A 14,977-nucleotide genomic window follows, 5' to 3' on the forward strand; every position below is an offset into this window, starting at 1 on the left:
TCTAACATCTGAGAGAGAGGGGGGGAAGGGCATGCCTTCCCAAAATTACAAGGCCAAATCCCAAAAGCTCTCCATTAGACATACCCTGTGAAGTCTTCACAATTATCCATCCCATTCACTAACCCATCTACTTGGGAGAAAGAGAACTGCCAAGTGGGGGATTGGGAGAGGCTGGGGTCTGGAATTCTAAAGGCCAAGGTGAGGGAGGGAGTCAGAATTCCAGGAACACCTCCTGTGGTTGATCAGCGTGCCTCTTGGTTGATCAAGGAGGGGGTAGAATTCTGTGTCAGACCTGCCAGCTCCTGACCCCTTGGGGAAGGCCAGTTGGCTCCTCCAGTACTGCCCTGAGTCACTCACTCACAGCCAAGGCTGGGGAGCTTTGTGGCCCTCACAGGCTGGAGTCGGGCAGAAGGGGCCTAGCCTCCGCCTTAGGTCTAGTTTCACACCTTGTTGGTTTCACTGGCCACAATGGTGGGAAATGATTATACCATGTGGCTTTGAAAGCCCCTCTCAATGATTCCCTTCCCCTTCCCTTCCCCTCCCTGCTGGAGCAGAATTTGGATTCCAGGGTTCTAGCCACTAGACCAGGCTGTCTCCAGGCAAAATGCTGATGGGAAAAGGATTGTTTTTTGCAAGAAAATACCGTACCCTCAAGTGTTCATCTCCTCTGAGCCACAGAGATCACACTTGGGGGCCTCTCCCAGGCAGGCTCTTGACACCCAAAAAAACCTACTGGGTTACAAAATAACATTCACAGATGCCAGTAAGTGACAACAAAAAACTAGGAACAGAATGTGCCCAGTGATTGGGATGGCAGACAAACCGGGGAGTTTGGTGGGACTGGCCTCTTGCAAACCTCCGACTGTATGGTTGGGAAGAGTTCAGAGAAGCCCCAGTGATTTCGGGAGGTAGACCCACCAGGTCAGCAAAGGCTGAGCCATCCAGTGCCAGTCAGGCAGTGCCAAGGCTCACGTTGCCAGCAGAGTCCACCCTCTGCCTTTGGGATCCTCCATATACAAAGCCGTGTACTCTGGGTTCCTCCCCCAATGAGAGGCTTGTTTGGGGGTCTGTGGGCAAGGCTCTGCTGGGCCTCAGGAAATGGCAGTTTAAGGGGTTCAAGGACCCCTCAAAGACTGAAGTACTGGACAGGATCGTCTGGAATGAATTTATGGACTCAAGTATTCTTTAAGTCAAGGTGACAAAGGTTTATTGCAATGCCAATATGGTGGACAGAACTCCCTAAGAAGCTGGTGACAGACTTACTGAAAGGATGCCTAGGCTTCTAGAGGAAAAGGAGCAGATCATCTGGCAGACGTTAATTAGGAGATAGCTTACAATCTTGGTCAGAGGCATTATTCACTACTGGAAACCGGGGCAGAGGTTTCTCAGGGGGGTGTTTTTGGTCTGTTCTGTCTGCAGCATGATAGCTTTGAGAGCTGATGTCTATAGTTTGACCTCTGGATCGAATATGATAACTTTGGGCATCAGTACATGAGAATCATGGTTACAAGACAGTGGTGTTTTCACAGGAGAATTTCTTCAGAGGTCAGCTCGTTCTTGGGATGGGCATAGTTGGGGCTCACTCATGAATAATTACTAGGCATAGTGTCCTTGGGCTGGGGAGAGAACTGTCAGGGATAGGGTTTTGAGGCTAGGGAGAAATGGGAACTTGGAAGCGGTCCGAGCACCCCATCAGAGGGGCAAGTTTTGGGGGCGAAGGGCAAGCAGTGTGGGGGTCACTCAGGCCTGGATGGGCTGCCCTTTAGTCTCTATGCTCAGCGGATCCCCTTCCAAATGTTCCCCTGGCCTTTCTCCGCCTGCCCCCAACAATGAGGCAGTAGGCCCTCGAAGGGGCAAACAGCCTCCGGGAGTACAACCAAGAGGATGCTGAGGCCTCGGGAGCAGTGACTTGTCCAAGGCTCCACGGACCCCAAGAGTCAGAGGTAACTTTGTATCCTAGTAACCACTCTAGTAACTTTGTACAACAAGGCGCTCGCTGGCTTCGCAGCCTTTGGCTCTCGTGGCCTCTGAGTCCTTCCGAGCTTCGGGCCATGCTTCCCGCTGGGGAAACTGAGGCCCTTGGCCGTCCACGGCCGGGGGGGACGTGGCCGGGCCACTGGGCTTGGAATAGGGAAGGCCAGGTCGAGCTGGCTTCAGGTGCAGGGAGGGGAGGGGGGAACAGCACGGGAGGCAGCCTCGGCACCGCGTGGGCACCGGCACGAGGGGGGGGCACGCCACCGAAACTGGGGGGGCAGCCATCCGTCCAGTTCCAGTCCTCTTCCCTCGACGCAGGCGCAGAGTGGGCTTGGGAGGGGAGGGACTGGGGCGGGGCGGGGCGGAGCCCGAGGGGCGGGGCGGCGGAAGCTCCCCCTCCCCCTCTCCTCCCTCCAGTCTCCTCCCCCTCCCCCTCAGTGGGGCGCTGCCGGTCCAGCCGCCGCTGCTGCCGGGCTCAAGCCGGGCCGGACGCCGGACGCCGCGAATCCCCAAGGAGGAGCCCCAGAGCCCCCCCTGCCCCCTCGGCGCTCCCGGGGCTCCCCCCAATCTCGGGTCCCCCTCCCCAGGGGCCCCCCCTCCTGGGCGCCCGCGCCTGAGATGAGCCCATGGCCTCGTCGCGGACGCCCGGCCCGGTCCGATCCGCTGAGCCCAGCCACGAGGAGGAGGAGGAGGGGCCGGCGGCGGGGCCGGGGGCCGGCGGGGCTCGAGACGGCGCTGGCGGCGACCGCTCCCTGCAGCAGATGCTGCGGGCCATCGCAGAGGAGCGGAGGCGCCTCGGCCTCCGCCAGGAGATCAGCGGCCTCGGTAAGGGCCGGGGGCACGGGGCGGGGGAGCGGGGGGCATCAGGGAGGGCAGGCCCGGGGGCATCGGCGGATGGGGGCCGGGGGGCGGGGGGCACCGGCAGAGGGGGCCGGGGGGCGGGGGCACCGGCAGAGGGGGTCGGGGGGGGCACTGGCAGAGGGGCCCGGGGGGCACCGGCATGGGGGGCCGGGGGGGCGGGGGGCACCGGCGGAGGGGGCCCGGGGGGCTGGGGGCACCGGCGGAGGGGGCCCGGGGGGCGGGGGGCACCGGCGGAGGGGCCCGGGGGGCGGGGGGCACCGGCGGAGGGGGCCCGGGGGGCGGGGGGCACCGGCGGAGGGGGAACGGGGGGCGGGGGGCACCGGCGGAGGGGGGGCGGGGGGCACCGGAAAGGGGGCTCGAGAGGCGGGGGGCACTGGCGTTGCCCGCCTGCAGGTGAGCCAGCCCTGCAGGAGGCGGAGGTGGGGGAGAGGGTGCCGCCTGCCTCCTAAAGCCCACTCCCTCTCTTCGTCCCCCACCCCCCGCCCCCAGTCGCTGCGCCTGGGCGGTGAGAGTAGCCCTCAAGGGGCCAGCTGTCGGGGTGCTGGGTGTGCAAGTAGAGCGCCCCCAGGTCCGGGTGCTTGGAGATCTCCGATGGCAGCTCCCGGGGCTCCCTGCTCGCTCGCTGCCTTTGTCTCCCAGGCTGAAGTGGGTCGGGCTGCAGAGGCTGGGACGCTGGGATGGGTGGGGTGGTCCCTGGGGGACTCTGCTGGCCACCCCACTCTGAGGCCCTTCCAAGGCCCGCGGGAGTGCGGGCTCCAGGCCCAGGGAACGACCTTTCTGGTGTATCTGGGGGGCATCGAGCAGGCAGGTGGGCAGAGGTGGCCGGCCCTCCTCCCATTATTCCAGGTGCCCTTGGGATTAGAGGTGGGGATGAAGTGCCGGGAGGGGTGAGGGCAGAAGCGGGAAATCTCCCCACCCCCAGCCCGGCCTCTCACCTCCTCAGACACTCAGTGAGTCAGACACCCCCTCCCACCCAGGTGAATGACTTCATCTTATTCCCAGTGGGAGGGGGAGGAGGCTCAGCCTCTGTGCCAGGCTTAGACTGTCCCCCAGTTGGCATTTGGTAGGGGGGAGTGGAAGGGATTTATGGATAACATAAGCTGGCATCTCAGCTCCGGCTCTGCTGGGAGTCAGAGGCCCTGGGTTCAAACTCTTCCTCCCTTCCTGCCTGCCTGAATGACCTCAGGCCTCCTTTGGCCTTCAGCTTCCTCCTCTGTGAAATGGGTGCATGGGCTAGCTGACCTTTCAAGTTAAATCAATGTCTTGTCTTGTCTGAGCCCCAGAGTCCTCACTAGAGCCCTGGAGGTGGGGGCCCATGGCCTCTTGGGTTGACTGGGCTGAGACCCTTTCCAGCTCTGAGGTCCTGGGGCTTTTGCACTGCCTGCCTTCTAAGGAAGGGTTGTGAGGAACAGAGGCCCCAGGAAGCCTGGAAATGAGAGCTCCTACTGGGAATCACAGACATCAGGCTGGAGTTGGTCACTGGGGCCTTTCTTGCAACCCGGGGAGCCCCAGCCAGGAGGAGTTCTAGGCTTTCAGAACCTTCCCAGTGCTCAGAAAAGCCAGGAAATCCCTTAGATCCCACCCCCCACTCCCCCATGTTGTTGTCCCTTGAGCAAATGACACTTGGCCTGGGGTGGGGGTGGGGCAGCCCATAGTCATCCTGTCCCGAGGGACAGAGACAGCCATTTGACATTATTTGAGCCCTGGCTTAACCATGCCTCTTAGCTCTGGTATCTGGGGAATCCTTCCTCCTCTCTGAGCCTTGGTTTCTCTGGGAAAAAGGTCAGTTTTTCTTTCTGGCAGTACCTCAGCCAAGCAGGGTGGGTGTGAGGAGAATGTCCCAGAACCTTGAAGTGAATAGGACAGAAATGAGAGCTCCCAGGATTATTCAGGGGGTGGAGCCCCATCCTAGAGCAGAGGGTAGGGTGCTGGGCCACAGCAGAGAGCTGGCTGGCCCCAGCCCCCACTGCCCCAGGCACCCCTTGTGGCCCAGAATGTAATCCTAGGAGATCTTGCCTCCAGAGCTGCCCCTGTCCTAGGTGCTAGTACCGCTCTCCCCTGGCCCTAGGAGAATAAGCTCCTCAGCCTGGGCTATCTGGCTCTTCATTTCTGAATTTCCAGTGCCCGGCACCTAGGAGACACTTCCTAAATGCTTGTGGGCCAGTCAGTCTACCAGAAGGCACTCGGGGAGGGAGGTCTGAGGATGTGGTGGGGGGATTTCAGCAGATGGCATGGCTCGGGATGTGGGCAAAGGCGGGGCAGTGGGGAATGTGGTCAGGTGTGAATCTTGTTTTGCTAAGACCTGGTGGGAAAGGAGGCTTCAGAGTTAGGTTGGAGTCTCTCTGTGCCGGACCTTGACTGCCAGGGTTCAGGGTCGGGGAAGGCAGTAGTGAGCCAGTGAGGGGCACTGACCAGATGAGGTGATCAGTTGGACACAAGCAGGGCCACGCTCTGTGCTCCCCACTGCATTACCTGTCCCTGTCACTCTCTCTCAGATGTCTCCCTCCAGCCCTGCTCGGGCTCTGGTCCAGCAAGACCAGCTACCCTTTGGACTCTTGACCCCCAGGCAAATAGGCCTCCCAAACACCCTCTGCTGCCTAAAACCGACCTCTTTCTCTTTGGCCCAGCACCCTCCCCTGTGTCTAACGCCTCCGTGTCTGTGGAGATGATGCCCCCCTGGAGTAGCAGCCAGCTCCTTTCCAACCTAGAGCCTGCCTTCCCCCCAACCAGCACTTCCTGAATACAGGTGTTTGACGAGCAGTCTTTCCTGCAGCTGGTGTGGCCGTCCCTCTCTCTTCTCACTCAGCCTGTCAGGCATTTATTAAATGCCTGCTGTGTGCCAGGTGCTCTGCTAAGTGCTGGAGTTTCAAAGAAAGGCCAAAGACAAGCCCTTCTCTCAAGGAACTCCCAGTCTGATGGGGGCAGACAACCATGGAGATATGAAGAGGGCTGGGAGGGGTCTTCCTCTGCAGGGGGGATGTCAGGGGGAACCAGACAAGGCAGGAGGCAGAGATGAGGAGGGAGAGTGTTCCAGGCCTGGGGGACAGCCAGGAAAATGCTGAGAGCTCAGAGATGGAGGCTCTGGTTGGTGAAACAGTCAGGGTGCCAGGGGCACAGGACAAAAGAGATGTGGGACAGGGCAGGTGTAAGAAGGCTGGAGAGGTGGAAGGGGCAGGTTATGGAGGGCTCTGAAGGCCAACCAGAGGTGCTAGGGAGTTCCTGAACATCGGCTGGGGGGCATGATATGGCAGACCTGTGCTTTAGGAGGGCATAGCTGAGTATAGGCTGGACAGACTGAGGCAGGCAGACCCCCCAGCAGCCACTGAAGTAATCTAGGAGCAAGGGCATGAGGGCCTGCCCGAGGGTGGGGGCAGGGGCAGGAGACAAGCGGGTGTATTCATGAAGGTAAAGTTGAGGAGTGTTGGCACCAGACGGCATGGGGAGGGTGAGAGAGGAGTCCAGGATGACTACTAGGCTGGGAACCTAGAGGATGGGGGGTGGGCTCCATGGTTATAGGGAAGGGGGGTTAAGGGCAAAGAGAATCAGTTCTCTTTTGGACCCTAGTGGACATCTGGTCAGAGACGTCTGGTAAGGCTGTTCGAAATGAGAGAGCGGAGGTCAGCAGAGTCTGGGGCAGCATAGCAAGCTGAGCACAGTCATTGGGACCTAGTGAGCTCTCCAAGGGAAGAGAGAAGAGCAGAGGGCCCAGGCTATACCCTGAAGGACAGCTAAGGTCAGAGGGCATGACCTGGAGGTGTCAGTCCTGAGACCGAGGAGGGGACAGAGGGGGAGGAGGAGAACCAGGAGGTCCAGCTGAGCATGAGGGGAGCACAGGGAGGAGAGGGAGTGACCGAGGACAGTGAGGATCAAGAATAGGCCTTTGGCGACTTTGGAGAGGGCAGTTTGGGTGGATCGATGGCACCCGAAGCAGATTGTTCAGGGCTAAGAGAAAGAGGAGTGGCCGTGGCGGCAGCTTGGATTGCCAAGGCCTTCCGTCCGTGGTTTAGCCACAGAAGGGGGAGGATGCAGCTGGGCCTAGAGTGGGAACCTTCCCTGGAGCTCCTGGGCCATCCTGGTCTGCAGAGGAGAGCCCCTGCTTTTAGAGTAGAAGGTGGCAGTGGAACCAGGGGATAGAAGGTCTGCCTTGGAGCAAGGAGATCTAGGTTGGAGGCCTGCCTCTGCCATGGTGCTTCCTGTCGATGGGATCTGGGACAGGGCACTTAACTGGTGGTGCCCCAGGGAGCTCTCTCAGATGTTACCGGGGAGGTGCCAGTCTGTGTTGGCAGAGGGGGTTCTGACATCCGGAGCTGCCCACACCTGTGAGAGATGGTTAGCTAGACAAAGCCTTGGTTAAGTCCTTATTATGGGCCAGCCTGTGCCAAGAGCTGGAGCAGAGAGTGGGAAAGGGCTGACCTCCAGAGAGCAAGGGTGTGAGAGGGAGCTGAAAGGGAGGGTAGCAAAAGGCCTCGGCGACAGGGCAGAAGAAGCGCCGTGCTGGCCTGGGCACCTCCTCAGGGGCAGGTTCTGACCAGGAATGAAATCCCAAGTCCAGACCATACCAACCCCTTCCCAAGTGTCTTCCCATTATTTCTGTCATCAAAGCTAATGACTCAGCACTCATGGCGATGATCCCTCTTAGACAGATGGAGAAACTGAGTCCCAGACTAATTTGTCTGTATTTGTGCAGAGTGTCGGGGCTGAAGCTGGGCCTGGCCCTCAGCCACTGAACCTCCCACAGCTCCCCTCTGGTCTTTGTCTGAGCTGGGATTTGTTTCCTAGGGTCCCTTCCAGTCCCCCACTCCCTGGTGGCCTGCCTTGCAGGGAGCATGACAGGTGGGCGACTCCCCTCTGAGCTGAGGCATGAATTGTCCTGTGGGTCCCTTGACTCTGAGCAGAGCTAGAGACGTCCCCTCCCCTGGGGCTTGGTCTCTTACTTCCTCAGGTTCAAACTTCAAGACCTGGGATTTTTCTCCATCCTCCCCTCCCCTGCCCCCCACTTCCCTATTTCCTTGGTTCTGCCTTACCTAAGGGGGCTGATGGGTGGTGCTATGGAGTCAGAAGTCACGAATGAGAAAGCGTTAAGTGCCGACTGACTGTGTGCCAAGCAGAGTGCTTCAGGCTCTGCCTCCAGGGGCTCCCGTTCTAAGCGGGGAGGGGCGCCGACAGCAGCGCCAGGAGGCTCCCAGGACAGGATGCTGTAGCTGCTTCAGGCACAGGGCAATGCCCTAAGCCCAGTGATTCTGTGGCAGTTACTTCCTGTGCAGGGGCTTCAGGACCTGTGGCAGCGGGGAAGCTGGGGTCAGTCTGTGGCACCTGCAGAGGAAGTCGGGCAGCAGTGGGTGGTGGCGGCCATGGCAAGGACAGGGTCGCAACGGTGGCGCCTTTGCAGATGATGGTTATGGGTCCTGGGCTGGGAGCAAGCCTGGTGGTCTCAGAGGAGGGGGCGTGGGAGCCCGTGGTCCCAGCCTGTCTTCAGGTACAGGAGCCTGGGAAGTGGGGGCTCATGCCAGCTCCTGTCAAGGCCCCTGGCAGCTTCAGTTAGACAGGCTGAAGAACTGAATTCAAGTCTTGGTTTTATTATTAACTTGCTGTGTGACCTTAGTCAAGTCATACTCCTGAGGCCAACTTCGGCACCCCGCACCCCACCCCCCCATGCCTGCCCCTCCACCTGAGCACCTGATAAATCCGGCCTCCAATGAATAAGCTCCTTGGAGGGCTGGATGCTGAGGGCGCCCGGCTCTGGGTTGAAGGGCTGGAAGCTCTGGCCCAGACTGCCAGGCAGGCGGCCACTGGATCCCATTGGGCTCAGCCCCTAGCTCGGGGAACAGAGAGAACCAGGCACTCTCATTAAAAGCCTGAAGGGGTTTGGTTTTCTCTGCTGCACAAATCTGTTTTCCCCATAAAATGGCAAATGGTGGCTGGGGGGGTGACGGGCAAGCTGGGAGGGCCCTTAGGACAGAGAATTCAGAGCTGGGCCTGCCTTAGAAACAATCTGGGCCCTGTAACCTGGCGCTGGTGCGGGCCAGGCCGAGTAACCTGGCCTAGGTGGCCCTTAATGCATCTTGGCTGTGACGCCTGGGACCCTGCACTTCTCCGAATCTTTGTTTTTATATGCTTGAAATAAAGCTACACAGGAAACCAGCTCCGTTGAAATATGGTTAACGGTGTATTAAAGAGAACAGTAATGGTTTGCCAGCCCCCAGTTGGGAGCCCTGGCCCAGTCCCTTTCCCTCATTCAGTAGGTGGGCCCTGAGGCCCAGCCAGGCATCACACAGCTGTCAGCACTCACTGCTGACCAGGTGGGCTTTTTCCTGACCAGGCCCTTTCCACTAGGCTACAAAGCCCTCTGGGGGTATGGGGGAAGCCTCATCTCTTTCCTTTCTTCCTCGGCAGCCAGGCCCCTTCTGCTCCCTTCCTCCCCTCCTGAGGGGTGGCCAACAGCTGCCCTGCTGGGAGGCTGAAGCCAGGAGAGTTTGAATGACTAGGTGGCAGCCTGTGGCCTGGGGTGAACTTGCTTCACTTGTCTGGGCTTCTCAGGTTCCATCTTGGAAAATGGAAAATGGAAAATGCTGTCCGAGCTGCAGCTGCAACGTCTGAGGGGGCTTCCTCTCTCTGGGAGTTCCCTAAACCGGTAGAATCATCAAGGCATGACTGTCCTTCCACTCATGTGTGTCTTGATCCTACTTCATGGAGTAGAGGGGAAGGACCCTGGCTCTGGAAGATTCTGCTAGTGGGGCCCAAGCTCTAGGGGGTCCATGAAGGCCTCGATGAGTCTGTGTTGCTTTGGGGAAGGGAAGGACCCGCTGGGCCTGGTGGGGAGGGACTCAGTGCCGCAGAGTGGTCCCCCAGGGATGAACTTTTCAGCTATGGTAGCTCAGGAGGAACCCTGGCTGTGCAGGCTGGCTTGGGTGCAAATCCTTCCTCCATTACTTGCTGGGTGGTTGGCCTTGGGCAAGTGATCTCACCTGTGTACCTCAGTTTCCTTCTCTGTAAAATGAGGTTGGGCAGGGATGTTCCCTGAGATTCCTTCCCATCCTGGCTCTGATGGAGGAGGACGTGAGTGTGAACCTTCTTCAGAGGGGCTTGCCTGGGAAGCCCCCTGACTTCCTCCAGTTGCAGAGGTGCAGGAAGTGGGATGGGTGGCCATGACTCAGAGTTTTCAGTTCCTTGGCCTCTTTGTCCCACCCCCCTCCCCCCAGGGCCAGAAGGAGGAGGTTCCTGCTTTGGAATGCAGCTTGCTCTGGGCTGAGTTTATCACTTACTGCTCCCAGGGACCTGTGATTCCCTCCTTCATGACGGCGGGTGTTTCTGTAGCCCTCGCTTTAGAGGGTTTTTTCAAAAATTAATTTTATTTTTAAATCTGCATTCTCTCCCCCTCACCTCCTCAGCCTCTGGTCCAGATGTGTAGAGTTAGCCAAACAAACTCCCATCATGGCTGTGTCCAAAAGGAGTCCTTCCCTGCCCTCTGGGGACTGGCAGCAGGGTTCCTGTTGAGTCCTCTGGAATTCTCTTGGTCACCATGGTGGAATTCCTAATTGTTTCTCTTCTTGTTCTGGCTCTGCTTCCTCTGCATCAGTTTGCATAAGTCTTCCCAGGATTCTCTGAAACTGCCCCCTGCAATGTTTCTAGTATCCCATCACCTTCATGCCATTGCCCAATTTTTGGACATCCTGTCATTTGGCACCCTACAAAACAAGCTGTTATCAGTATCTTTGCAAATACAGGCCCTTTCCCCCTTTCTGTGATGCCCCTGGGGGTATAGACCAGTAGCAGTACGGCTGGGCCATGGTTTGACAGCTTTTGGGGCCCAGCTCCAAGCGCCTTTCCAGAATACCTGGCCCAGTTCGCAGCTCTGCCGAGGATGCGTCAATGTGCCTGGTTTCCCACAGTCCCCCCGTTTGTCATTTGCCACGTTGTCAACTTAGCCTATCTGGTGGGTATGAGGTGGAACCTCAGAATTGTTTTAACTGTTAATGATTTAGAGCCTCTTTTTTCATTTGGCCATTGGGAGCTTGGGTTTATTCCTTTAAAAGTGCCTGTTCATAGCCTTTGAGCACTTGTTAATTGGAGAATGGCTCTTACAATAAGCTGGAGTCTATTCCCTGTTTATTCCTTCTAATTTTAGCCGCGTTGGTTTTGTTGGTGCAAAAACGTTTTAATTTTATATGATCAAAATGATCCGTTTCCCTCCTGTGAACTTCTCTCTGCTTTATTCACGGGTTGGTGGTAGTTTCTTCCCCACTCCATGAGTGTTTAGAACAGAACCATGGTCTGAGTCCAGTGGGCGATGTGGGTTTTGGCCTAGTTCTGGCCAGTTTCCTCAGGGGTTTTGTCAGACGCTGAGTTCTTCGCCCAGTTGGGTTTGACTCAAGGCTCGGTTGCGGTGCTTGTTTGCCCCTGTATATCATATCCCTAGGATCGCTTCCACCAATCAGCTCCTCTAAGTGCTTTGATGATCATGGCTTGGTAAAGCAGTGAGGTCTGCGCTCCCAGGCCCTTCCTTACCCATCGCGCCTCACAGCCTTCACACATTTTCCATACGTGACCGACCTCGCCGAAGCCTCTGAACAGCTCTGGGAGGAACATTCAACAGGTTCTGGGATCTTCATTTTACACATGAGGAAGCTGAGTCTCAGCGAAAGACAATGACTTACCTAGGGTCACATAGCCAGTGAGCAGCAGAGACAGGATTTGAATCTGGGTCTTGTCAACTGCTGCCTCTTATTGGAGCAGCATCCTTGAACTGTCGCTTCCTCATCTTCTCAGCCCGGCAGTTTGGAGCTGGGAGGTCTTAAGTCTCACTCATTTCACAGAGGAGGACCCTGCAGTCCAGGGAGGGGAAGGGACTGGCCTGAGGAGGTCACTTCAGTGTCAGAAGTGGGATTTGAACCCGAGTCCTCTGCCTAGAGCCAGTGAGGCTTTCTGGTCCACCAGGGCAAATCCTCCAGGAAGGAGCTCTGATAAGAGCCACTAGTGATAGACTCACCAGAAAACCCTGATTTGGGAAGTGGGGGGCCTGCCTCCCCTGTCACCTTGGGCACTTGCCCAAGTTTGCCTCAGTTTCCCCTTCTGTAAAGTGAGGAGTCAGATGATTCTGTGGGAGGCAGTGTTGCCCATTGGCTGGGGAACAGACCGTGGAGTTAGGAAGCCCCAGCTGCACTCCTGCCTCTGGAGCAGTTGCGGCCCGTGGGCTCCAGGTCGCTCCTTCTCTGAGACCACAGGTTGTTAAGGAGCTCATACCTTCCTTACCTTGGGGGAGCTTCCCATGAGACTGAGTCATTTCAGGCTCTGATGCTTGAAGGCTTAAGGACCTTTGGTCCCCCCTGCCCCCCAAGTGCTGCAGAGATCATTCTCCCCATTTCACAGATGAGAAGGAGGTCTAGATCGAGAAGCCATTTGGCTAGAGTCACACAGGAGTCAAGGTACAAAGGCCAGTCCCCCAGCTTTAGGGGCAGCCCCGTCTGCCTGGCTTCTCTTAGGAGAGGATAGTTTGGGGTGGGGGCATAGGGAGGTTGGCCTGAACTGCAGGACCAGGCTCAGAACAGACATTTCTAGCTGGCCATTGCCTGCATTCACAGGGCTAGCCTGGGGCTGATGGATGGACCTCATTCTGCCTGGCCCCAGAGGGCAGAGTCAGGCACTATAGGTGGCTAGCACAGGGAGGCAGATTTCTACTCAACTTTGAAAAATATCCTTTTAAAATTATGAACTTAACAAATTTGAACAACCTTGAACATTTCAAAATGAAAAGAAAACAGAACATTGTAAATGGAGCTGTGAACTCATGTCAGGGACAGTTTGTTTTTCAACGAGCATGTATTAAATTTAACCTGGTAGTACTAACAAAATTGTCTGCCTGCCAGTGTCCCTTCCTGGGCTTCCCCTCTCTCTATTTTTGGAAGTTTCAGTGATGCTCTCTTGACTGGCTGTTGGTTCTCCCTCCCCTTCCTTGCAGCCAGGAAACAGAGTCAAGCAGAGGAAATCCATACTGTGTACATGTCTGACAGCTCGTGTCTGTCTCTGTGCACCTGTATTCCACCAAGGAGAAGCTGACCATCACGTAGCCCTAGTGGCTTTAGTCAGAGTTCTGAGGTCTTTCAAAGTTGATTTCGTTTCCGTCGTTGTGGTCATTGCGTAATTCTCTCCTTCAGTCTGCGGGCTTATCTGAGGGCAATCTTTGTATTCTTTACATTGGTGCTTTAGAAGCTCTGGGCAGTTTTCTTGTGTAATTTCTTGCATTCTGGTGTTCTGGGGCCTTTTGGGAAACCTATGATCTTTAAGTCTCTGCATCCTGTCTCCGAAATAAACATGTTTTGCTTGTGTGGAAATAATCTTTTCTTTTAATATTATTGTGTTTTCTCCTCTTCTTCCAGATTGTCCTTTACTTCTGTATTTCCAGTCAGTTGTTTTCTCTTTTGTTTCTTGAGCGAGGTTTGCCACCATGGATTCAAGTTTTTCTGTTCTGCCATTTATTTCTCCTGTGTAGGCCGTAAATTCTCATTTCTGTCTTTAAGCAGTTTTGAACATGCTCCCTTGGGAATCCACAGGGTCCTCTGACTCATGAGTGTTGATTCGTCTTCCCTTTTCCTACAGTATCCGTTCAGAGTTGTTTAGGCTCACTTGGAGACTTTGGTCCTTTTGGTCACTAATATCTTACCTGTCACTTTATCTGTTTATGTTTAAGGTCTTGAACTCAATTTCCTTCCTCCAGAGATCTTTGCTCATTGTCCCTTTGCCTCCTCTTCCCCTATCACTCATTTTCTGGCTCAAGATTTCTTGGCCTCCTCCCACGCTGGATGATTCTTGTTTCACCTGCCCCATCTCTGCTCTAAGAGATTTTGGGCAGGGCAGTGCTGGCCTCAGTGAGATGCTAGTTCCCTTTGCCTGCTGGTGTCCTGCTGCAGCTCCTTCCGTTCTCAGCTTTCTGACTGAATATATTGCCCTCAGGAGGACCTTCTCTATCACATGAGCTCCAGAGCAGTCTTCAGAAGGGCCCAGCAGGCCAAATTCTGTCTACTCATCGAGGCCCGGTTCTTGGCTTTCCTCTTTTCCCCTTGCTATGGCCACCCTGTCCTTCCTCTCCCCCCTTGCAGCAGCAGTTCCTATGCTTGCTTCTCCCTGGTCGTTCCACCTCACTTCCCCAGCCAGACTGAAAGCTGGTGGTGCCTGGAAGGAAGGCCACCTGGGTGCCAGTCTCCAGCCTTGCCATTGCCTCACAGGCTGACTTGTTCAGTTTTCTCCTCTGGGAAAGAGAACACCGAGCTTTGCACCTGCATCATAGGCTGTTGGGAAGAAGAAACTGCTTGGGGCTGGGAGCCCCTCAGGAGCAGGCAGCTTCTGTTTTCTGTCCAGTGCGTGACTGGCCTGGATTGGGAGGGAGAAGCACTCAGCTTGAATCCTGGCCCATTTTCCTCAAATCTGTGTATTGAAGGAGCTGGACTAGGTGGCCTCTGAGGCCCCTCCCTAATCTCTCCAGTCCATCTCTCCTAGGATAAGACATACCATGTCTCCCCCTCCCACCCTGTTCCTTCCATCTCTACATTGAGATCAGAAGATTGGCTCCCCTTTAAAGCAGCCGAGTGAGATGGGGAGGGTAAATGGGAGTGTCCTCATTTTACTGAGTTGAAAGCTGAGGCTTGGAGAGTCACCCCAGGTCATATGGGGATCCAGGTCTCCTGACTCCTGGTCCCTTGGTTATGATGAGTTTGACTCAGCAGTGCTTGTGGGAGGATTCCAGGGACTGGAGATGGGATGGTCTTCTCAGGGCCCCAGGGGGAGAAGGTCACCTGACCTTTGTCCCCAGCCTCAGTGTAGGGGTTGGGGGAGGGAGGATGGTGCTGGAAGGATCACCTTGGCTAGGGGGGTGGGGGCCAGTGGTGCTGGGAGGACCACCCTGGCTCCAGCTTGCTACTTTCAGAAGGGAGGCAGGAAGACCCTTGTCTGGGAGCCTGGAGACTCAGCTTTAAGGCTCAGCCTTGTTCCTCACTGATTGGATGATCTTGTCAAAGCTGTTCCATCATCCCCTCTCTGGCTGTCCGATAGTACAACAGTCTTTCTGGTCCCTGAGGGAGGGTTGGGGGGGGGGGTGTGGATCCCTGTGTGCCTGCTTTGGCTGCAGCCTCCCTGGAGGGCTTTCTAGTTC

At 56.5% G+C, this 14,977-nt stretch overlaps 1 protein-coding gene across 3 annotated transcripts in view; it reads left to right on the plus strand.

The window, feature by feature from the left end:
- Window positions 1–2,507: 2,507 nt before the first annotated feature.
- The window catches only part of KIAA0930 (KIAA0930 ortholog), a 33,667-nt gene continuing 21,197 nt past the window's right edge, over window positions 2,508–14,977 (plus strand). For 2 of the 3 annotated variants that reach the window (XM_036759166.1, XM_036759165.1), the window contains exon 1: window positions 2,723–2,799. In XM_036759166.1, coding sequence (XP_036615061.1) covers window positions 2,736–2,799 — 64 coding nt within the window. In that variant the 5' untranslated portion in view covers window positions 2,723–2,735. Of the gene's footprint in view, window positions 2,800–14,977 lie in introns of all 3 variants that reach the window. The other variant, XM_036759163.1, reaches the window with a different exon arrangement.

Source organism: Trichosurus vulpecula, chromosome 5 (genome assembly GCF_011100635.1).
Source record: "Trichosurus vulpecula isolate mTriVul1 chromosome 5, mTriVul1.pri, whole genome shotgun sequence".
In the NCBI taxonomy this organism is placed as follows: Eukaryota; Metazoa; Chordata; class Mammalia; order Diprotodontia; family Phalangeridae; genus Trichosurus; species Trichosurus vulpecula.